At 30.6% G+C, this 23,084-nt stretch overlaps 4 protein-coding genes across 5 annotated transcripts; 1 reads left to right on the top strand and 3 right to left on the bottom strand.

The window, feature by feature from the left end:
• Positions 1-503: 503 nt before the first annotated feature.
• On the bottom strand, positions 504-2,801 carry LOC105851857 (uncharacterized). Its single transcript, XM_073364822.1, has 3 exons — positions 2,502-2,801; positions 2,304-2,411; positions 504-1,922 (listed from the first exon to the last, which is right to left on the bottom strand). The coding sequence occupies exons 1-3, from the start codon at positions 2,601-2,603 to the stop codon at positions 1,491-1,493; spliced, it is 642 nt and encodes a 213-aa protein (XP_073220923.1). The 5' UTR covers positions 2,604-2,801; the 3' UTR covers positions 504-1,490.
• Positions 2,802-5,433: 2,632 nt separating this feature from the next.
• LOC101497326 (probable protein phosphatase 2C 42) lies at positions 5,434-10,082 on the bottom strand. The gene is made up of 4 exons (XM_004486484.4): positions 9,480-10,082; positions 8,795-9,165; positions 7,242-7,478; positions 5,434-5,941 (listed from the first exon to the last, which is right to left on the bottom strand). The coding sequence occupies exons 1-4, from the start codon at positions 9,775-9,777 to the stop codon at positions 5,729-5,731; spliced, it is 1,119 nt and encodes a 372-aa protein (XP_004486541.1). The 5' UTR covers positions 9,778-10,082; the 3' UTR covers positions 5,434-5,728.
• A 2,163-nt stretch (positions 10,083-12,245) lies between these two features.
• Positions 12,246-16,292, bottom strand: LOC101497002 (GDSL esterase/lipase At4g16230-like). 2 transcript variants are annotated; one of them, XM_027335996.2, is made up of 6 exons: positions 15,866-16,292; positions 15,647-15,774; positions 13,825-14,070; positions 13,335-13,590; positions 13,139-13,238; positions 12,246-12,642 (listed from the first exon to the last, which is right to left on the bottom strand). In XM_027335996.2, exons 1-6 carry the CDS (start codon positions 16,113-16,115, stop codon positions 12,534-12,536), a joined length of 1,089 nt encoding a protein of 362 aa, XP_027191797.1. In that variant the 5' UTR covers positions 16,116-16,292; the 3' UTR covers positions 12,246-12,533. The 2 variants fall into 2 exon arrangements, with proteins under 2 accessions (XP_027191797.1, XP_004486540.1); XM_004486483.4 differs by lacking the exon at positions 12,246-12,642 and having other exon boundaries at positions 12,909-13,238.
• Positions 16,293-19,944: 3,652 nt separating this feature from the next.
• On the top strand, positions 19,945-22,313 carry LOC101496690 (probable pectinesterase 67). The gene is made up of 5 exons (XM_004486482.3): positions 19,945-20,270; positions 20,480-20,642; positions 21,133-21,339; positions 21,428-21,675; positions 21,757-22,313. The coding sequence occupies exons 1-5, from the start codon at positions 19,993-19,995 to the stop codon at positions 21,908-21,910; spliced, it is 1,050 nt and encodes a 349-aa protein (XP_004486539.1). The 5' UTR covers positions 19,945-19,992; the 3' UTR covers positions 21,911-22,313.
• The last annotated feature ends 771 nt before the right edge of the window (positions 22,314-23,084 follow it).

The raw sequence follows: 23,084 nt of genomic DNA, 5'->3' as shown, positions 1-23,084 counted from the left end.
GATTTAGAAATATTCGAAACTTTTCAAATTTTCGAAATGTAATCATTATTTCGAAAATTTGAAACTTCCGAAAAAGATAAAAAAAATTTAAAGTTTTCTATTTCGGAAGTTTTAGATATTTTGAAAGTTTCGAAAATTCTGAAAATTTTCATTTCGAATTTTTCAAAACTTTCGAGTATTTTACAATTTTGTTTAGTTAAAAGGGTAAAATTGTATTTCTATAAAAATGGGGGGTAGGAAGTTAAAGTGAGGGGTGCATGATACATTTCTCTTAGTTTCAGTATACATTTGATACCCATATAGTTTCGAGCCTATTTTTTACGATTCAGAATCAGTTTTCACGTAAGCAGATATTAATAGGACAAAGTATTGTGGTCAAGAGTGACACACTCTTGATAGCAAATTAAGAGAGAAAAAAGATATATTGTGAATATGCATCTTCATATATTGATTAGAATGTGTAAATCTGTATTGAGTTACAAAGAAACCTTTTCTTATATACAAGAGATGAATAACGGAAAGGATTGGAATTTGGAACAACAAACTAACTCACTAACACTAAGAGAATGGAATCAGATCCTAAACTTAGCTAACTACCTAAACTAGCATAACAGCAAAAGCCAACTAAGTAACAGAGTTGTTATCTAACTCTAATACTTGGACCAAATATAGGAATAGTTATTCTTCCCTACTTATGTTGTTTTCTCTTGGAGGAAAATCTTCACCATTTAATTCGTGTTAGTTTCATAAGCTGCGTGGGTCTTATTCGAATATAAGTTCTCAACACCGTTTAAATAAACTATAATAGTAAAGAGAAAGTAGGAGAGTTTAGGTGGCCAAGAACAAGTCTGACTAATCACAAATCCTATGACCAAACAGAAGCAATTCTAGTTCATATAACAAACAAGAACTTGTTACCTACTCAAACTAAACTGTCAAAGATGATATTGTATTTTGTAAAATGAAATAAGTTATTTCTTAATTATTTATGGGCTCATAAATGCACGGACGACATATGCGGCTTAACATAACCAACAAAACGATCTGCTTCTACATCTACACAAACCTCACATACACAATTAAGATGAGTTTGTAAGTATCACATGAGGTACCTGATACCTACTAACAGCAGTAATCAACTACATCATCCAAGTATTAATAGTTTAAATTTCTGTTATCATTTCGTTGCTTCTGTTATTCTGTTATCTTCAATTAGTTTTCAGTTAAGCGAACAATTGAGACGTTAATTAGTTTTAGCCTTTATGTGAACAACTTTTCTATATAATGCTGTACTATCATTTCAATAATACTTTTGATTCAATCCCTACACTTGAATCATTGCAAATGAGTTTTTCTATGCATTCAGTTTGTGAACTCTAACTTATAACATGTCTAAAACCTTCAATAAAAGACTCATACAAATCAAGCCTAAGAACGATATTGTATCACTTGCACATCCAATAATAGCAAATCAACCTCACTAGAATGGTTCAAGTTGGCACTAGTCCACAATCAACATCAGGAGTGAAGAGAATCACAACCAATACTCCAATGAAGCAAATGAAGACACATAGAGACAGAAATCGATTTTTCCTCGAACGCACTTGCAATTGAGAACATCTATGACATCTTTCCACTGGCAGCGTATCGCTGTTGAGATCGTCTGTGACATACTGAATTATCTCGTCTGTAATCTTTCTATATTGAGGAGCAGCATTGACCGAAGAAGTAAGGATCTCATTAGGTTTAACATTTTTGAGAAAATTCATAGCGATCTCATCCTCCACACAAGCAAATTTCGTAAACTCGCAGATATCGAAGCAATTAGAGGAACTATTTTCCGTTGTGTCAGTGATCTTTTCAGACTGTAATGTATCAGGTTGAAGCAAAGTCACAGAGGAAGATTCTTCTAACAAGAACGTCTGAAACAGAGTGATTATTAATCATTTGAATCAGTTGAAGAATCTAGAGTTTAACTAAACGCTTATTTATTTTCAAACCAAACGGTGCAAAATACCTAATACATCCAAGTGCTTGGAAGTTACAATCACAATTGCATTGAATATTCAAACTCAAACTAACGATATATTGACAGATCCAATTGAATACTAGTAAACAATCAGATACAATTTATTTGCGCATTGACAACTTTCCTGAAGCTTTAATTAGATAAATGAACATAAAACTAAGAAACTGATACGAATTTACGGTAGCGCTTTACTGCTTAGTGTCGCATCAATTGATATAAACTATGAACAGAAGAAAAATCGGAAGAAGAATTAGATGCTGAGAATCGAACTTACTGTAACATCTTCGTTGAAATTTGTGTGAGTAATATCAGAAATCGGTGATAAATCCACAGATTCTTCAGAAAGCGATGCAAATGATTCATTCAAGCACTTGTTCGAGATCTGGAGAAAGAGAAGAAAACGAATAACACGTGAATCTGAAAAGGAAATGTAAAAAGAAGAAGTAATTGAGGTTTAGGGATTGATTTGTGCCTTGTTAGACTTGTTCTTCTTCGATGGAAAATCCTTTAATCTTCCAATGCGATTCTCTGCGGAGCGAGCAGTGAGTTTCTGTGGCGTTTGATTCTCTTTCATTTGGCGGGGAATAAGCTGTTTTACAAAATTCAATTTCTAACTGTATATATAGGTCGAAGTTTCGTAACGGTTTGGAATATTACAAGGATAATAATAACTTTTATTTAAAAAATTTGTTTCACATTATTTCCAAACCTCCTCGTGGTATGTATGGGCTTCTCTATCTTTAATTAATAAGGTTATAAGGTTTTTTTTTTCTTTCAAAAATAAAAGTTTCACAATTTTTGTTAATTAATTTATTGATTCTTAATAAATCTATGAGTTTCATTTTTTTAGGGAACATCTATAAATTTCTACTAATAATTACTTTTGTGATTTTTTTATAACAAAAAATTGATGATAATTTTTATTAAAAAGTGGTTAAGGTGGGAACTTTATCCCATTTTATTTTATTTATTGTTGATTAATTTAAAGGAATTAAAGAGACGTCTCAATATATATATTTTCAAATAAAAAAGTATTAGTTGTGAGAATTAGAACAAATTCTTCTGATGTTATATTTATTTTCTTCTAAATGTATTATTTAATTAATATAATTTACATCATTTTTATCTGCAATTTTATTTATTTATTTTCTCTTCCTCTTTCAAATCAATATATTTTGTTTTGCATTTATTATAATAGTGAATACATCAATAATATTTTTTTATATATAATAACACATCAATAGTATACGTGATAAAGATGATTTAAAAAATTTATTATTATCTCATTCTTTCATTTATATAATATAATTAATATATGTGAAATTTTCAACTAAATTATTCATTATAAGACAAATGAAGTATCGTTTATCTAAATTGAGTGCATTGTTTTTAGATACTATAAATTAATCAATAATAGAACCTGAATCAAGTTTCTTAACATCCTTCTTTTAATAAATAATCAAGGACATTGATCCTCTAGGGCTGCATGATACAACACCTACCACACCATACAAGTATATAACATATATAGAGTTTCCAAACACACAATCAACTAAAATATGATCGTTTAAGTTGTTTCTCAACCTACTTTCCACATTTTTAATAGCTCTCTTAGCTTGTACCAATTGAAACTAAAAGAATCAATACAAAAGAAATCAAACAATCAATAGTTAAATATATCTTTAATTACAAAATTATTGCATTGTAATTTTAATCTTTGTTATTAAATCAACATATTTGAATGATTTTTTCCACACACCTTATCCAATTCTTAAAAATATTAAAGTTTAAAATTGAACTCCAAGTGCATAAATCTATCATACAATCACCAATTCTATTATTAAACTCTTACAATTTAGTAACAAGAGTATTAATAGTCATTCTACTTTTATAAAATTACTACAGTTGATTGTAATTATATCAATCTCAGTATCAACTCAAACATACACTTCGTCACTTCGAAACTCAAGTATCATCAATGCCACCATTTTAAGTAAGAGTTCAAATTTTGAGACTCGATAGTGATGATGAAATGAAACTTGCCAAAAACAGAAAGAAAGCAAAACGACAATCAAAAGGAGGTTGTACGCAATAACGTAGGCTAATAACTAGCTAGATGCCTAAGAGCAACAAAACAAAAGGACGAACCAACCTATATCAATAAAATAAAAAGGACAAACCAATCAAGTCATTGGTTTTTTATTAGATTTTTCTGGGTAAGAATCTAATTTTTCACATGAATTTCACATGCAAAATAGTGACATCTCAGTTCCAAATTGTTTCCGTAATATTTAATTTTGTTTTAAAAGTACGTTTGAATAAAAATATCACCTATGTTGCCTGCATGATTTATTTTTAATTTATCACCTATGTTGCTTTACTACACCTTACAATTATAATTTTGAAAAATACATGCCTTTTTTTAGTAAATACGCATTTAAAAGTATATTTGATTATATAATTCAAACTAATTTCATTTTATAAAATGACATTTGTAAAATAAATATCCAAACATGAGTTATGTAATAGAAAATTCATTTTCAATTACAAATTAAGATTTTTTCAAAAGTACATTTAGAATCGATAATCTAATCATATCCTAAATAGTACTCTTCATCTGACTATTTTAAGTAATTGTACTCTTCATTTGGTTCATTTTAAGTAATTTAACTCCTTTTTATATACCCTTATAAAAATTGTTAATGTACTATCTTTTTTATTATTTTTTTTATATTTAATATTTTTTTTCAAAAAAATCTTGTTATTTTGTAAAAGTTATACTAAAGTCACGTGCCACAATTTAAACGGAAAAAATCACATTGAAAAAAACCCAGAAAAAATCACATTATTATAATTTTACCACAGACTAATTCAAAATAAAAATGAAAAGTATGTCAAATTAAAACATTAAATGAAAACTTTTATCTGATTATGAAAAGCAATAACTATATAGCTGATAGATCTCAATCAAAACGGTGTTTAAAAAACCCAATTATTGGATCGTGAGCCTAGCTAGATTTTCATTTCTTATAGCGGATTCTATGCTCTTTGTTTCCGGCTGTATAGACACAAGGATGACTCAAAATACTATTGATGTCCCGTTCAGTGACAAATGACAAGGCACCTCAATTTGATGACTGCATCGTCACAATGTTAATAGTAATTTCATTATTTGCTATGGTAAAATATTTTGAAACAAATACATCAAACTCTTTTGAAACAATTACTCAATTTTCTTTTGAACCAAAAGCAGTAAATGCCATGGCAAATCCGATCTGTTATGCTTTTGAGGCAAATTGCAGTATATTTAATTGCTGGTCATCTGGTTTACAGAGCCAATAGTATCTTACGGTCAATCGCAAGAAATAGTAGTGAGATTTGGTCAATCATGTCAAGAACCAAGATTAAGTAAAACTGGATCGTCCAATTACTAAACCAAAAGTTTCTTTTCTGATTCCTTTTGTCATTTTAATGCATAAATTTCTAACGTGTTATAAGTCGGAGCTTAACCAATAAGACGTCCCAGTTATATCTCAATATCAGTAAACCATATGTGCCCAGCCAGCACTATTCTTGCCAAAGGGTTTGCCGTATGTGTATTCTGGCAACGTGCCAGTGATGTGGTGGGTGTATCCTTTTAGTTTTGGTAGCGTTGCCAGAATACTTGTATAAGACAAATCATGCTTACAATCATACAAGTCAGTGATTGAGAGCACTTCGAATTGACAGCGGTGGGTTTTGAACTGTACCTCTAGATATAAGGTCGTGGTTTAAGAATAAAACAATAACAGTTATATCGTCATGAAAATGCCGTCGAACTTTCTTGTCAATCTGCCGAAGGTCTGAATATCGCATTTCACGTTTTCTAGCTGCTTCCTGCAAGGCCGCCTTGATAAGTCTCTTGGCACTACCCTGCATTAACATCAACACAACTTTATGAGCAGCAAGGCTTTGTGAGAGAGAAACAACAAAATCAACAACCAGTAAAAGAAATCAAAATCAACCTTCAACTCTCACCATATTTCCAGAAAACTTAAGCCATATCATGAAATTAATTGTCAACAACCTAAAAAATCTGTTCAAGTATCAAGGGAACACATCCTATACTGATGGAAAGATCCAGACCGGTCTCACAACAATGATAGGTTCAGAGTAGAGTCCTGGTTACTCAACATCAGGTTAGGAACAAGGCAACGTTCATACTACTGAACCCATCCATCTGTTTCATATTTTCATTTATTTGAAATTTGAAAATATATTTTCCATGTAAAGTGATATATTATTATTAGTTTCCTAACAATGTCCTAAAACATCACCGCCTATATTGAGAGAAATTCTAATGTGATACGATATATTTACTCATTGCATGAGTATTTTAGACATCATTATGTTCTTATTCTATAAATTGTATTTATCTTGTACTTCAGATCAACTCATTCTTGTCCTACATGGACCAGTCTTAGTTAAGCAAGGTTTGACCTGATCAAATTATAAGATCAAGTAAGAAAAGCATAATCCATCCTACTTTGTCTCATAGCAAACAAAAGCATAATCCACTATCGTATATGACATTTTTAAGTAAAAACAAGTAACATAGCAAAATTATAAACTGGTATATATGAATCTCAAAATAATTTAAGATTCAAGTTATTAATCAAATGACAAAATAAAAGTGGTTGGCTGTAAAAAACTGTGGTTGGTTACACTAAGTTGATAGTGATTCATAAAATGGGATCGGGATTCATCAGTGAATCGAGATCCATTCCCTCACTTGCATGATCTGTCTTTTCCACCCTCTATTTGGAGTAACCAAAATTACCAAAAACCAACTTCCAGTTTGCAATTTTGCAGGTAGAGACAAGTTTAAAACTACTATCTTCAACCTTATGTTTGCAACTCTAAACATCGCACATCCATCAGTTTTTCTGCCTTCAAATTTAATGTCTCGCTGCCTATAATTATTCTCTGTTCTAGTTTTCTTATCAAAAACTTAGTTGGCTCATTATGAGTTTGTGACTTAAGTAATATTTCAATCTTGACAACATTGACAGACACTAATCATTTTACTGTAATATTACAAGAGAAGAGGAGTCATCCTCAGAAGTGGATTCAATCGATGGGTTTAATTGAGTTCAAAACAAATAAAACCAATGCATTTTGTAGTAATATAAACTGAGTTTACGGAAATGAAAATCAAAGTAAAGAATCTTACCGCACGTGGATTTCTGTGAACAATATCAACTGCTTGATCATTATTCAGGTGCTCCCATAAACCATCTGATGCAAATATAACGAAGGAATCATTTGGTTGGAGAGGATGAGAAATAATAGATGGATTAGCAGACAAGATAGGCATGTTCATTGGTTCAGGAAGCCTGAATTTTGCATTAATTGGTTCCCGATTAAACTGCGCATGTTTCATATACACGTCGCCTATAGATCTAGAAACCTGCACCAAATATCATGGAAGTAATGATGTGATATTGTAATTAAACTGGTGTGTGGAAAGCAACGCCAACAAATAAGATAATGGTTAAAAGAGTTACTCGGGAAAACTGAAACATTTTTCATAAATCAAATTCAAAATGCAGCACAGGATTATACTGGAAAAACATATTTAAAAGCTTCATCGATTGCCGCCACATTAATTTTTCTCATACATAACCGTGACAAAAAGGCAAATAGCTTCTTCTGTTTTTCACAGAAGCCATACCTGAAACCAAGTTTCACCAGTGTTCTAATAAACAGAACAGCAAGCTGAGTAAAAGCAGATTTCTTTTAGAAAAAACATAAGGACCAATTAGTTACATTTTCTGAGAACCAACTTCAGAAAATCCTTTCAAGTCCCTGCACCCATCTCATGTTCCTTTTTCTTATCTTATCACGTCCACCATAAAATAATTTAAATTTTTGTAATAAAAAATAATCTTCTTTCAAACTTGGAACATATGATTAGTGTTAACAACCACACCCATTGCAAATCATAGGTGGCAGACTGCTATAAACACTCATTGCTGCAAGCAGTCTCGTGTATCAAAATTGTGGCTATGTAGTGTATGGCGGACAGCTCAGCGTAGCAGAGGACCCCCAAAAGCACCCAAAAAAAAAAAATCAGAATTTGAGAGGCACAAAGACAGCTCTGAAGTCTGAAACAAACCAAGCAAATGAATTTTATGTTTTATTTATGCGAGTTTCTGAACTTGTCATTTGCAAACTTGCATATCGAAAAGACACTCAATAACATTTTTATAGCAATGGTATGGTATGCGGCAATTGAAAGGCCAAATGAACAGTTTTTCCTGATACACTACATGGGATTATTACCTGTCATCACTCACTAATACATTTCCCATGACTATCTTCACATCTGTTATATGGAACTATATGCCACAGCGCTTAAGCAAATTAAAATGATTAAACTTTTGAGATAGAGATTCAGTACAACAAGAAAAATTTGTTACTTTTCTTTTCTGAATCAACAAACAATTAAGAAGGGAATAGAAGAAAGTTACTGTATTATAAATCTTCTTGAAAAAACTACTTATTTACTTAGGTAGAGGAATTATATTGCAGAAGATAGTGAGGGTGCGAATAAGAATAGATAGCATGAGGAACACACACCAATCTATTATCCTATAATCAAAACTCAAAATAAAAGCTCCTTCCACACAGCACTTCAAGGAGAAAACACAATAATGAACTAAAGCAATCAATAAATGTCTAAGGCCACCACAACATTCAACGATTCAACAAAATAAAATTTACCTGAATAATTCCTTTTACTCTCCACACTCCATGCTTGAGAACAACAATCTGGGGATCATGAGGGTGTAACTCTCTAAGTTCCTGTCTAACAGCCTCGAGATTTGCATTGTGTTCAGTAGACAGCTGAATCGCCGCAACCCCACCAGTATTCCCAACTTTCTTCCCCAACACAACACGAGAATCTCCCACATTTGCAATAAAAAGCGTCTGCTGAAAAATCACTCCAACCAAACAACAAGTTCCAGTAGTTGCAACTTGTGGTCGAGTATTCCATAGTTCAGAAACCATGGCAGTAAACCCTTCTTCAGTTAAACGAAACGCCGCTTGAATGGTCTCAGCGGTCACAACACCCCGTGACTCACTCGATACCGCTGCACAATCAATTCAATACATCTCAATAACAACAACCATTTCAATCATCACATGAAAAATCAACAACGCATTAACTACATTCAATTCAAACCTACCATAAAGAAGAAAAAAAAGACTCATACGCAATTAAACTTATTCAAAAACAGTATCAGCGTGCAATTTTTCAACTACTATTGAATTATCATCACGTGAAAAAAGCAAAACAAATAAATGATCACGGAAAAGCGAATACGTGAAAATCAAATCATATATAACTAACGATAACGAATTGAATTGAACTAACCCTACATAAGAGAGAATAAAAAAAAAAAACCTTGAAAATTTCGGAACAAGTGATCGCAGACATAACGCGCAGCATCGGGACCACCGTGACCGTCGTAAACGCCGACGAAGGTTCCAAGTGGACCGGATTCGATCTGACTCTGATCTTCAAGGATTTGATTTGCTTGAACGACGGCCATGGAGAATTCGCCGGAGCCATACCTACCGAAATCACGAAACCAAAGCAATCCGTCTCTACCTTCTCTTCCGACAATGCCCGATGAAGAATTGTCACCGTGCCCGAACGGCCTCCAACACGGAGAGAGAAGATTCATCAATGCCTGAAGCATCCCACATCTCTCAGAAACCCTAACCCTAATACACCCAACACCGGAAGCTATTCCAATGGGGGTGGTGCTTGGTTTGAATCTCAAACGCAATAATAGAGAGAGAAAGAGAGAGAATGGTTAAGGGAAGGTTATGGAAAAGGAAAGGAGGAGTGCGCAGGTTAAGAATGAGGCGCAAGTTAGCGAGAGGAAGAGGGTGTGTTCGGTGGTGAAGGAACAGAAATGGGCTCGTTTTCTTTGTCGGGAAAGGATGGTGTGGGGAAGCCCTTGTTGCGTGTTCTTCTTTTCAATCTCCTTTTTTTAATAACAGAAATATTAAAAAGTTTTTTTGGTGAAAATACTTTAAAACTTACCACCATCTCCTTTCTTTCGCTTCCCTCCTCCAATATTTTTTTTACCAACTGTTGAACAGAATTTTGGCATTTTTTTTTTAAGAATAATTTTGATGAACTTTTTATATTTATATAATTCATTTTAAAATTAAACGATTATAATTGAAAGTTATAAAATGGGACAATTATATCACACTAGTATCGAGTAAAATGGGACATGGCATTGGAACATGAACAATTATATCACACTAGAATCAAGTCGCATTACTTGATTTAGGGTCAAATCATTGTTCATGTGTGACAATCTTACCATTACAATAGTCCGCAGGCCATCTTGATATTCATCTCAAATTCAGATAAATGAGCTTAAAAATTTAGAGTTTAGTCGAAAAGTAAATAACATTTAATAAAAATTGTTCATGCTAAAATTCAAACTAAGTTCATCCAAATGATTCATCCTTAATTGAAATTATTGAATTATCTTCCTTCTGATAATTTTAGATATAAAAAAAATAGAGTGTGATAAATATGGAAGAAAAATATAGAAAAAATATGAGAGAAAAAATAAAAGAAGTGAGAGAGATATTAAAAAAGGTAAATGATGTCCCACCCTAAGAGTAGATGATGATTGTCTACAATTACGTCTTTTCATTCCACTCTCTTATTGATTTATGAACTCTACAATTTGTAGGTGATGCTTGAGAAGAATAGTTTGTGCACTCCCATCATCCTTCTTTAATGATTTTATTTTTTCACTTGTTGTTATATGCTTGAATCATAAAAAGAATATTGAAAATTAAGTAGTTCACAGTATATCAGTGTTTAACAGTAATTGAGACATTTTTTAAAAGTAGAATATCACAATCCTCTTTGTCTTTACTACGAAGACAATGACATTATCGTTCTCAATTTGACACACACATACATACACACAAAAGGAAAAATAAATACGGCTTGTGTTTTAAGACATCCATATTTGTTTTTGTTGTTTTTTGTCCGACTGACACCAATCAAATTATTGCATAATCAACGAAGACAATAAAGATTGTGTGAGCTTATACTTCTAGAAGAAGACATATCATCAATGATGTTTCAAAGTGATACACCATGAAATTTGCATCAGTACTCTCGATACTTTGAATGGACTTTAAATGGACAACATACATATATATGATTAGACTACTTTTAATTTAACCATTGACCTATTAAAAAATTTGTTCGCAGGTGCAATTCTCAATTGCTTATGAATACAACAGTCTCACATGCATTTAGAGAAAGAAAATATCAAAAGAGGAATTTTTATTGATTCACTATCAACCAGATAGTTAGTCTAGTTCCTTTAACTTAAATAATTTCCACTAAATTGTCACACAAACCAATCACCACAAGAGTATACTTTTGTTAACTTGAATATACTCTAATCTTTTCAATAGTCTATTCGTTGTATTTTATGTGAAACGTTTAGCTATCATATGGTAGAAATATATAAGGAATGAAAATTATTTGTACCATAAAACAAAAATTTAAATAAAAAAGTCAATATTGGCTAAAGAAATAAATAAAAGAATATGCTATCAAATATTCGTGGTAAATAAGAAACTTCAACACGTATAATTTTTTTCCAGCAATCTCTCATTATGTATGATGTTTTGACTACAATAAATCTTCAAGTGAGAAAATCTAAACTCTAAGTTTGTTGTGAATTTGTTTCCTTCGATGACATTGAAAATTATGATCGGAATTCACCAAAAATTGCAAAGAAAGCACTTGCAGTAGCAAGGCATGATTGGTTTAAAGTTCAATATAATCAAGATAAATGAGATATGTTTTTAGACTTTAGAGGTCTTATTCGGGATGAAAATATATGCTGGTGCTTCCTTACAAGAAACTCAAATTGGATTATGAGATATTGAGAGTATCACAAGAGCTTGCATTGAAGAAAGTCTTTTTTGAGAAAAAAAAAAAGGATATAAAAATAATATATTAAAATTTGGATTATTTCATCAAACTAGATCTCATAACTCTAATATCATTTCGATATAATGTTGAGAAGTATGATCAAACTCAATAAAAAATAAATGATAGAAGTTTTGATTATTTAAGATTGAAAGAAAAAGATTAAATACAATTAATGTAGAATGCACTTGATAAAAATAAAACTCAACTAATTGACAACTAATATTAATCAATAGTAACTACATATAACCAACTCCTAATAATATAGAACATACTTATTTGAAAATAATTAATATTTCTCTTTCTTCTATTTTTTCTATCTTTCTTTGTACACATCAATACCTCAAATTTAAATTATTTTTCATCTATTTCTCTCTTCAATCACACACTCTCTCTTTGTAACTTCTCTTCCAAATCAAACACACCAAGTTGAGGATCAAAGAGTGATTATTTATACTGCGCACAAGTGATTTAAGTGCTACACACAACACTAATTTCCACCAAATGTAATAATACACCTTCCACATTAAATCCACTTTGCCTTCTTCCCTCCGAATCTCTCTCTGTCCTCTCCCCAGATCTTGTGAGAACAACAACAAATAAGGATATGATTTCAGCAAGCAAACTCCAACTTTCAACTAAACCAACTTTGGAACAACAAGAAAAAACACAAATTTTAAATAGATCAAATAAAATAATATATTTGATTTGAGTAGCACACAAGTTTTTCTAAAAATATTTTTTTTTTCCTCCAAAGCCAAATGAGCAAAAATAACATTAAGCTAAAAAGTTGATAGACTCGTTATAATTTCTACAATTGAGAAGAAAAGTAATTAGAGTCACATTCAAATCAATTTTTCTCTCCATAATTTAAGAATTAATATATCTTTTTTTACATATGAATTAATGATTTTCTCTAATTTGTCATAAAAATTCCAATCCTAGCTGTGTATCAAGCTTGTAGGAGTTGCCAAACATTTATAGGTGAAACATCATTGACATCACCATTTAACAAACGTTTTGCGATGATAACATTAACAGAATCACTAGGATGAAAAGTGTCCCAAAAAACGTACTTAGATCGATCTACACAAATTTTTGAATAACCATCACATGGAATTAATCCTCCAAATCGACCAGCAAGGTGACAACATGCGGAATTAGGATTCTCAAAACCTATTTCACATTAAAATAATTAGTTATTAAAAAAGGATCATGCAAAATTTGAATACTTAAAATAAAACTATTGGACAAAAAAAATATTAACGTTACCATATTTATTGTAATTCATGATGATATCTTCCATAATGTGATAAACATCTGCATAAACAACTAATGAACCTTCTAAATTGTTCCTTAGTTCTTCAATTAGTCTCTTCAATTGGGTGTTAAATAATTGAGCTAGTTGATTAGGAAATGTGACACACTTGTTTCCAGCTTGTGGGTTAAAATCTCTCATAAATGGTATACACCCAATAGGCCCTACATTTACCACAACCATTTTTCTTGCTCCTAGATTGAATAGCCTCTGTAGAAGTTGCAATATTATATGTAATCAATTATCAAAGAAACTATAAATATAAATATGTTTAAATTCACTTTTGATCTTTCCATTGTGTGAGTATAGTTTTCCTCTTTCTTTAGTAATTTTTGTCCCCTAAGTTTACCAAATTAAAATCACACAATGGTGACATTTGGAAGATCACTAGTGAATTAAAGTCGTTAATATAATAAAACTTTGTGGATTTTATAGCAAAATTACGGTTAGTTGTACTCTGAATGTTGAGATCATGATGACAACAAATGATTTTGGAGACAACAACTCCATCTCTGGAACTGAGATTGGAGGTGTCAAATAATTATCAAGGAAATCATTTGAGCCAAATGCTACTGTGAAGAGAGCATTCTTAAGCAAATTGAGAGTTGCAGGAACACCAATTTTGTTGATGATTTCTTCTCTCGTATTTGCAAAGTTATCAATCTGTGCATCGAAGTTGATTCGACCACCCTATTAATCACATGAAGATATAGCATATTATTATAATATTTCTCTTAAATGTTGGTCATGATGTATAAAATTAATATTTTAATATTTTGTTGGTGAAATATAAGATGGATTTATTAGGGGGGGGGGGAGTTCTATTCACACTCTCTTTCACAGTATTATCAACTTAGTTGAAATTTAAATAAATCCCTCTAAATTTAAATGGACTAATTTAAATTTTAATCGATTAGATTGTGTGTTGAAAATAATGTATTAAAAAGTACGCTACTAACATAATTTTTATTGGGGATTCATTTAATAAATTTTGTGGTACTAATTTGAAGGATGTGATTGTTAAATTGAAACAAATTAAAATGAGGTATTGCTATCAAATGTTTTAAAAACATTGTTTAAGTTTTCCAAATAAGGTAATTGTTTATTGGAAAGTTAAATAGATCTCTTCTCAATATATTAAATTCACAAGTTTCCATGAAATAGTATTCCATTTGTACTAATTTATAAATAAAAATACATACTTTTATGCTTATTAAGGATGATATATATAGTCATGTACATTTGATTTTTATTTTTTTGTAAATATAAAATATATTTCTTAACTAACTCCTAGGTCCTAACTGCAATGGTCATTACCTCACAACACCAATGAATTAATTTAAAAATATTATTGAAATAATAACATTTATGATAAATTAGTTGGCATTTACTTAAATTTGGGTCCAATAAATATTATATTTTACTTATAACTTATATGTGAGTCTAGATGAAGTATTTTTAAAACACAATGTAATACTTTTCCTATTTAACACTTAACTAAAGAGAGTCATAAAGTGGTGGTTTGAGAGAGAAACATAAGAACTTGAGTGATAAAGAATTCAATTTTTTCTCTAACAAAAATTAACAATTAATTATTAATATTGACAATTTAAAAATAATACCAGTAAATAACACTTTTTATGGAGATAAAATTTTGAATGTTTATAAAAAAGAGTTCTTGTGGAAACACTTTTGCACTCTCTTCACTTTTTGTGGATTTTATATAATAGATTGTATTAAAATAAATTAGTGTTGTTAAAATATAATGGTATATAATTATTGATGTGACTCATTAGTATTTTTTTTTAAAGTGTCGAATTAAAAAGATTGAATGTTTATTAAACACTTACTATATATTAAAAAATTATAAATAAGTAACGTAGACAGAGACAACTCACTTAAACACTACATTTAAACACTCAAATGTAAGAACTACATCGTCCAACATGCTCTTTTAGAAATAAAATACAAATAAAATAATTTTTATTTACTTTTCTGACTAATAATTCGTTGTTTCAATTTGGATTCGTTGTTTTACTCTGAATGGAAGGAGTATTTTTAAAAATTTCTTTATAATATGAGTTAAAGATGCTCTATATATATTCTTCCACCTAATGAAAAGACTCTTATTATTATTTTTATTTTTTATAGAAGACTCTTGTTATTATTGAAATGCTCAAAAATCTGTTTTGTATTGAATTTTGAACCCCCAATAATTGAACTAGGAACTAGACAAAAAAAAAGACAAGGTAAAACAAAAACTTACAAAAATGTGACCAGAGTAATTGAGAATTCCAGCTGCAGCAGAAGCATAATTGACACCCTTTAAAATCACTGATCCAGAAGTAGTAGGAGACAAGTAAGGAGGAGAAAAGCCTAGACGCAATTCTTGCTCTGATATAGTATAGTTCAAAGAGAAATTATTAATATTAATATTTTCATAAGTTAAATAAAATGTAAGAATCTAAAACAAAGTAACTCTTACCTATAACATCCAAAACTGTTCTTCCATTGCAAAAACGACCAGTGGGCATTCCAAAATCAATTCCATAAGGGTAATGATTTGCTTTGGCAAGTGAAGAAATGTAATTGTTGTTCCCTACATCGAGCAAGGAGTCTCCAAAAATAAATGAAGCTTGGATATCATATGATATGCTAATCTTGAAAGATAGCAATACCATACAAATCCTAAACATGATACCCAATATGAGTGTTTTGCTCAAGTAAAGACTCATTGGAGACGAAATTTTAGAAAATGAATAATTGGATCAACTTTTGAAGTAGGAGCTCCTTTTTTCTTTGCTTTCTCTGTTCCAATGATCTTTCATAATAATAATACCTAGCCAAAGTACCCGTGACTTTGCATAGTTACGGGTGTGTGACTGACTTAGAAAATAACATAATAACTTGTATAAATTGTGAATATGTTTAGAAAATTAGAAGTAATGGAAGATCAAAACTTCTAAAATATATAACTGTACGAATTTTTTTTAATTTGTCATATATCTAAACTAAAGTGAAGTAGATAAAGTTTAAACATAATTGCAAATATAAAATTTATTAAATATTCAATCTCATCAATGACAAACTAATTCTTATAGTTCAATCTCATAAGTAACATCTTATCCCAAATATGATAGTTATTTTTAATATTTTTGTCATTGAAAACGTATCTCGTGCATGATAATTTAATCTCATAAGTGATAATTTGTTAAGTGTGTAAGTTATTTTGATTTTTTTTATCAATGAGAACTTGTCATATACATGATATTTAAATTTCATCAATGATAATTTGTCCATTGTATGATATTTCACATCAAACCTTCAAAACCCCTTTCTTCTTAGATTAGTTACCTCACTACCTTTAATATTGAGAACCATCATATCCATATCACGTTTTTTCAAGCAAACCTTGTGTATTCGCCTAGGGGAAGACATAGAATATTTGTCACCAAAAGCCTCTTTAACAACTTGAAGATTAGAAAGTACAACAACTATAACAGAAACTCTTATCAAATGAGTGCCTTCAAAATGAATTTATTTCTCAACGTCTAGAAGTTCAACACGATCAATGAATCTAACACCAAAATTTGGCATATTAACAATGCCAATGTTGTTGATGATTCCTTCAATATAAGTGCAACCATACCATGTCCAAACCTCAATAGTTTGAGGGAACAAAATAAGCAATGGGAAATATTTTCTTCCTCAACTTCGCAAAAGAAACAAGTAGGAGACAAACTCACTTCTCTATGGAACAAACGACACGAGAGGGGAGAGTGAGTTATGGCAAGCTTGCAATAAGAAAAATAGGACACTAGTTCAAATGTGAAGTTTCCAAATCCGGTTGTATCCATCTTGGGAGGTTGTAGTAATACTACGAGAAAATACTCAATGATACCCGCTCTTAGCTGAGTATATCCCATAAAAACTTGTCTTCCACACCTACTTGTCCTCGATAGAAACAACAAAACATGGTTTTATATCCTTAATTGTCGTAATAGTCATAAACGAAATCGTAGTAGTCATGTCATCGATCTTGCATATATCATTTTTCCACATAACAACACGAGAGGGAAATGAGTTATAGCAAGCTTGCCATAAGAAAAATTGGGCACTAGTCGAGATGTTAAGTTTTCATATCTAATTCCACACATCTTGGGAGGTGGTTATGATAGTAGGAGAGATAAGCAGTGATACCCGCTCTTAATTGAGTGTCGTAAGAAAAATTGGACACTAGTCGAGATGTTAAGTTTTCACATATAATTCCACACATCTTGGGAGGTCGTTATAATACTATAAAATATAAACAGTGATACATGCTCTTAATTGAGTATTGTCAATCCAAACTCGCCTTCTACACTCATATGTCCTCAATAAAATCAACAAATGGCTTCATATACTTAATTGTCATAATAATCACTGCCAAAAGGGTAGTAGTCGTGTCATCAATCTTGCATACATCATCTTCCCGCAAATCTCTAATTTCCAACCCCAAATCATCTATTGCAATGTCAAAAATAGTGTCGCGCAAAGTTGGCAACACCAAAGTCATTGATTGAATATGTACTTGATCAAAGTTAATTTGTAATATTGACGATGCCAAAGTTATTAATTAAATATGTATTGGATCAAAGCTAATTTGTCAATATAAACCAAACAAACATCTCAACAAGGCGAGAAACAATGTCGCACTAGACGACAAACAAAACAATGTCGACCTTAGAGGATGAAATCATAGACAAAACACAAAAGAAAAACGAAATGTTTAAATATGTCTTTAGTCCTTGTCATTATAACCTTTTTTGATTTTGATTCTCATAAATTTTTTTGTTTGGTTCACATATCTGCAAATAAACTTTCATTTTAAAATAGTTTTTCAGTCTAACTTCTATTACAAAAACTCTAACACCGTTTTGAAATGTTTTTTCAAAAATGGGGACTATGTTTTGCACTAAAATAAACTATATGAAGAGCCAATTCTTGTTCCTTCATCCATCATTCTGCAATTTCACCACTGCTATTTCTTTTCCATTTCGCTTTCACTCCACCTTCAACTTCTTCCTTCCTCAACATTTCCACTATTTCATCGCCATTGTGCTTCTTTTTCCCTTTTCCACCATCTTCTACTACAATTCCATCTTCAACAACCCCACTATTCACCTTCGTTTTACCATCATCACTCTCATCAAATCATGTGAACAAAATTCACTCATTTTAACATCGATTTTCTTCTAATTATTAGGGGGAGCTTTTTTATTGAAGAATCTAGAAGACGGTCTTAGCGACGGAATCTCGTCGTTTAACCTGGGTGATTTCCTAACACCAAATGTGGCGATTCTTGATTGCATTGAATATGTCTTTGTGGATTTAGATTTGGATCTGATTGGGTTGTCGTTTTGTGTTGATGGAGGATGAGTCTTAGTGATCTGCGTAGGGTGGTTGGTAGGTTCACGATGGTGTAGTTTATGTTACACATTCTTACAAACACTTGGTGGGATCAAAGACATATTAAAAATGTAAATTTTTTGTAACAAAAATTGGGGTAAGGACTATTTCAAATTAAAACTATATTTGCAAGGATGTGAATCAAATAAAAAAAAAATACAACGGCTAAAACAAATGAATAAAATTATAATTGCAAGGATCTACGATGTTTTTAAACCAAAACGAAATATATGTGAAAACTACTTATTTAAATAAAATGAGATTAAAAAGAAAATTAAAGCAGTGATTCTGAACCTAAAAGAAAGCTCTAAAGTACTCTCTCTAGTGGGTGATGAAGAAGAGAGGTGTAACGAGGCTAGTATTTTCATAAAAAATGCAGACACAAAGACGATTAGATTTTTGCTTTCTTAGTCACATGCATTTTCATTTTTTTTTTATATTGATTTACGATTTTTATTTGGATCCGTTTAAATATGATATTCCTATTTAGGAGATTGTGTCTTTTTTTTTTTTTACAGAACTTAATTAGTTTTCAAAATTGTAGGATTTTATCACTTTAGTCCTTTACATTATCAACATTTTAAAATATTTCTTTAAATTGTAAAATAATCAAATTTGTCCATCATTTTAGATCAATTATCAAGTGTAAGTCTAACATTATTGACTTACTTTCAAATTCAGCCCTAATATACAACTTTATAATGTCATTCTAATCTCAACAAATATTTACGGCCGGACGAATTTAATTTAAATTTTATAATTTCAATAATTATTTTAAAATATCAATAATAATATGAGAGATAAAATTAAAAATCAAGTATCTCCATTTATATCTCATTTCTGTTTTTACAATTCATTATATGTCCAAAAAATTCACAAAGCAATAACGTTTAAAAACTTAAAACAAACAAACTTGCTACATGCAACCAAAAGGTCGAACTTCTGGACGCCCTCCAATATAGAGATGACCGTGCAACCAACCTTATGTCCTTTAATTCATTAACGCTCAATTTTACCTTCCTAACATCTTAACTCCAAAAATAAATTAATCTCTTAATTCCACTTATAAAAACCTCTCATTTTACTTGTGTCTCACACACAAAATTAAACCAAGAAACCTCAAAATCTAATAACCACACATTTAATTCTCAACCCCTCTAAAACATGGCTTCTAATTCATCATGGTTGTATCTTTCTCCTTCAACATTCACAATGAAAATTCTCATTTTTGTCTTGTTTTTTGTACCATATTGTGCTCTTGCCTTTGATTCACAAATGGTCATAGATTCTCCTATGTTAACACAAAAGGTTGGAACAAATCGCACTATTAAAGTTGATATCAATGGAAATGGGGAATTTAAATCAGTTCAAGCTGCAATTGATTCCATTCCTGAAGGAAATTCTAATTGGGTCATAGTTCATATTAGGAAAGGAGTATATAGGTACAATTTTTTTTTATTACATAATAATTTACATGTATATATTTTTACATTATCAATGTCTTGTCATTAATTAATCATATACTTGCAATAAATCAATAAATATGCTATGCAACCTATCAAATTAATTATTTGAGTAAAAAAATCAAAGTATATGAGGACATTAACTAATTACTAATTATTTGTAATATTTTGATTTTGATCATGTGAAGGGAAAAAGTGCACATTCCAAAGACTAAGCGTTACATATTCATGAGAGGGAATGGAAGAGGAAGAACTGCCATAGTTTGGTCTCAAAGCTCTTCTGACAATATAGATTCTGCCACCTTCAAAGTTGAAGCCACCGATTTCATTGCTTTTGGAATTAGCTTTAAGGTTAACACTTTTTTCTATATATTTCAACATTGTTCAACTTTATATCTACTAATTCATGTGATATTTACTTCCATTTTAAAATTTTGATTTTTTTTCTACTGGATGAACTCTTGTGGTATAATATGAAAGAAAAAAATTGACCTATTATATATAGATCAGAAAATGTTGAATTACCAACAAAAATTAGAGACAGGTAAAATAAAATTGTTTTCAAATTTTAGGATATTTGATGCTCGTATACCGAATTATAGACATTTTTTATCTATAATTTATGTAGATAATTTAACTTTTATAATAGTAACTACAACTAAGACTACTACTAGTACTACTATTAATATTATTATTATTATTATTATTATTATTATTATTATTATATTATTATTATTATTATTATTATTTATTATTATTATTATTATTATTATTATTATTATTATTATTATTATTTTGTTGAAGTTATAATTTCCTATTTTTTTATGTTGTTGCATTTCAGAATGACGCACCAACAGGGGTTGCTTATACTTCACAGAATCAATCAGTGGCAGCATTTGTGGCAGCAGACAAAGTAGCATTTTACCATTGTGCATTTTACAGTACACATAACACACTCTTTGATTACAAAGGTAGACATTATTATGAGTCCTGTTACATTCAAGGCTCCATTGATTTCATATTTGGTCGTGGCAGAACCATCTTTCACGTGAGTTGGTTTTCATAGTATTAAATATTATAACTTAAACTTAAAATATTATTGGTGCGAGATTTGTTATATATTAATTTGGATGCAGAATTGTGAGATGTTTGTGGTTGACGACAAGAGGATCAATATTCGTGGGTCAATCACAGCTCAAAACAGAGAAAGTGAACGTGAGATGAGTGGATTTATATTTATCAAAGGCAGAGTTTATGGCATTGGTGGGGTGTATTTAGGAAGAGCTAAAGGTCCTTATTCAAGGGTCATTTTTGCTAAGACATACCTCTCCAAGACCATTGTCCCAGAAGGATGGACCAATTGGAGTTATGATGGAAGCACAGAGTAAGAAAATTAAATTATCAGCAATATCTATATTGATGAAAATTGATATTGAATATTTGTTATGTGTTGATCTATATATAGGAATCTTTACCATGCGGAGTACAAGTGCCATGGACCAGGAGCTACATCGGAGGGACGAGCGCCTTGGTCGAGGCAGCTTAGCGACGAAGATGTGGCTCCATTTTTATCCGTTGATTACATTGATGGCAAGAATTGGTTGCCGGCGTGGCAATAATCATGCTTCTTCTGTACAAATTAACTCTCAAATATGCAAAATTATTAATATGCACTATTTTTACTTTCTAATATATACTTTAGATTTGTATAGGTATAGTTTTTAGATAGAGTCCAAGATCTTGTAAAAGTAGGGACGAGGGGTGCCATGTTTCTGTCTTCTTTAACTTGTTAATATTTGTATCAAATCACAAGAAACATGCCATGTACGTGTAGTTGAAATCTCTTTCTTTGTGGTGTTGATGTCTTCTCATAGTACTTTATCCAAGCTCAACTAAGATAATTCACAAGGTGATTCTTCTAATAAACATCATGTCAAATAGGTACTCCCATCTTCCAGTCAAATATATTGGTGTTTATAGAAAAGGTTATTATGAAAGCACTTTCTCTCTCTTCACTTTTTGAAAATCTCATTCAATAAATTGTATTAAAATAAATTTATGTTATTGAAATATAGTAATATAAAGTTATTGATAAGACTCGTTTAATAAATTTATTTAGGTGTTGAGTTATAGTGAACGATACTAATAATAAACTATGATTAAAAAATTATTAAATAAATAAATAAAGAAATAGGGAACTCAATTGTGAATAGTACCACACGAGATGCATTTAAACACTTGAGATTTTGAACAAAGAAATTATTTGATATGAATGGTATCTATCTATCTATATTATATCTAGATATAATATAGATAGATATCAACTCAATTATCAATCAAACTATTAGTAATTAACTGAACTCAGTCATTGATATATATTATATCTAGACCAACTCGATCAATTATCGACAAAGCTATCCATCCAACTCGATAATCGTACATCAGTTGGTGAACTAAGAGACGTATAGAAGATCACATGTTTACACTTAAGAAACTAACATAATCATTTATTTACTAACGTTTGCCTGTTAAAAAAATAATGTCTAAAGAAATGTTTATATTAGCTACTAGCTATAACTAAGTGTTGGTTTGGTTAGGCAATCGTCAGAAATGGCTACAAATTACTAATTTTTTATTTAGGTAAAGTAATTTATGTTTATATATAATAAATTTGATGCTAAAAATCGATTATAGAAACAAAAACTACAAAAGAAATGTTTATATTGGTACTAGCTATAACTAAGTGTTTGTTTGGTTAGCCAATTGTAAAAAATGGTCCTCAGGTACTTATTC

Source organism: Cicer arietinum, chromosome 1 (genome assembly GCF_000331145.2).
Source record: "Cicer arietinum cultivar CDC Frontier isolate Library 1 chromosome 1, Cicar.CDCFrontier_v2.0, whole genome shotgun sequence".
NCBI classification, from domain to species: Eukaryota; Viridiplantae; Streptophyta; class Magnoliopsida; order Fabales; family Fabaceae; genus Cicer; species Cicer arietinum.
The sequence above is the reverse complement of the archived record's forward strand: the minus strand, read 5'-3'. Positions and strand labels throughout refer to the sequence as shown.

Excerpts from the sequence above, each read along its gene's own strand:
- LOC105851857 (XM_073364822.1), bottom strand. The coding sequence starts at position 2,603 with ATGAAAGAGAATCAAACGCCACAGAAACTCACTGCTCGCTCCGCAGAG. Across the intron at positions 2,412-2,501 it reads AGAAGAACAAGTCTAACAAG|ATCTCGAACAAGTGCTTGAA; the intron begins GCACAAATCAAT and ends CTCTTTCTCCAG. Across the intron at positions 1,923-2,303 it reads ATTTCAACGAAGATGTTACA|ACGTTCTTGTTAGAAGAATC; the intron begins GTAAGTTCGATT and ends ACTCTGTTTCAG.
- LOC101497326 (XM_004486484.4), bottom strand. The coding sequence starts at position 9,777 with ATGCTTCAGGCATTGATGAATCTTCTCTCTCCGTGTTGGAGGCCGTTC. Across the intron at positions 9,166-9,479 it reads CTTGTTCCGAAATTTTCAAG|CGGTATCGAGTGAGTCACGG; the intron begins GTTTTTTTTTTT and ends TTGATTGTGCAG. Across the intron at positions 7,479-8,794 it reads GAGTAAAAGGAATTATTCAG|GTTTCTAGATCTATAGGCGA; the intron begins GTAAATTTTATT and ends TATTTGGTGCAG.
- LOC101497002 (XM_004486483.4), bottom strand. The coding sequence starts at position 16,115 with ATGAGTCTTTACTTGAGCAAAACACTCATATTGGGTATCATGTTTAGG. Across the intron at positions 14,071-15,646 it reads ATTACTCTGGTCACATTTTT|GGTGGTCGAATCAACTTCGA; the intron begins GTAAGTTTTTGT and ends TGTGATTAATAG. Across the intron at positions 13,239-13,334 it reads CATGAATTACAATAAATATG|GTTTTGAGAATCCTAATTCC; the intron begins GTAACGTTAATA and ends AATGTGAAATAG.
- LOC101496690 (XM_004486482.3), top strand. The coding sequence starts at position 19,993 with ATGGCTTCTAATTCATCATGGTTGTATCTTTCTCCTTCAACATTCACA. Across the intron at positions 20,271-20,479 it reads ATTAGGAAAGGAGTATATAG|GGAAAAAGTGCACATTCCAA; the intron begins GTACAATTTTTT and ends GATCATGTGAAG. Across the intron at positions 21,340-21,427 it reads GTGGCAGAACCATCTTTCAC|AATTGTGAGATGTTTGTGGT; the intron begins GTGAGTTGGTTT and ends ATTTGGATGCAG.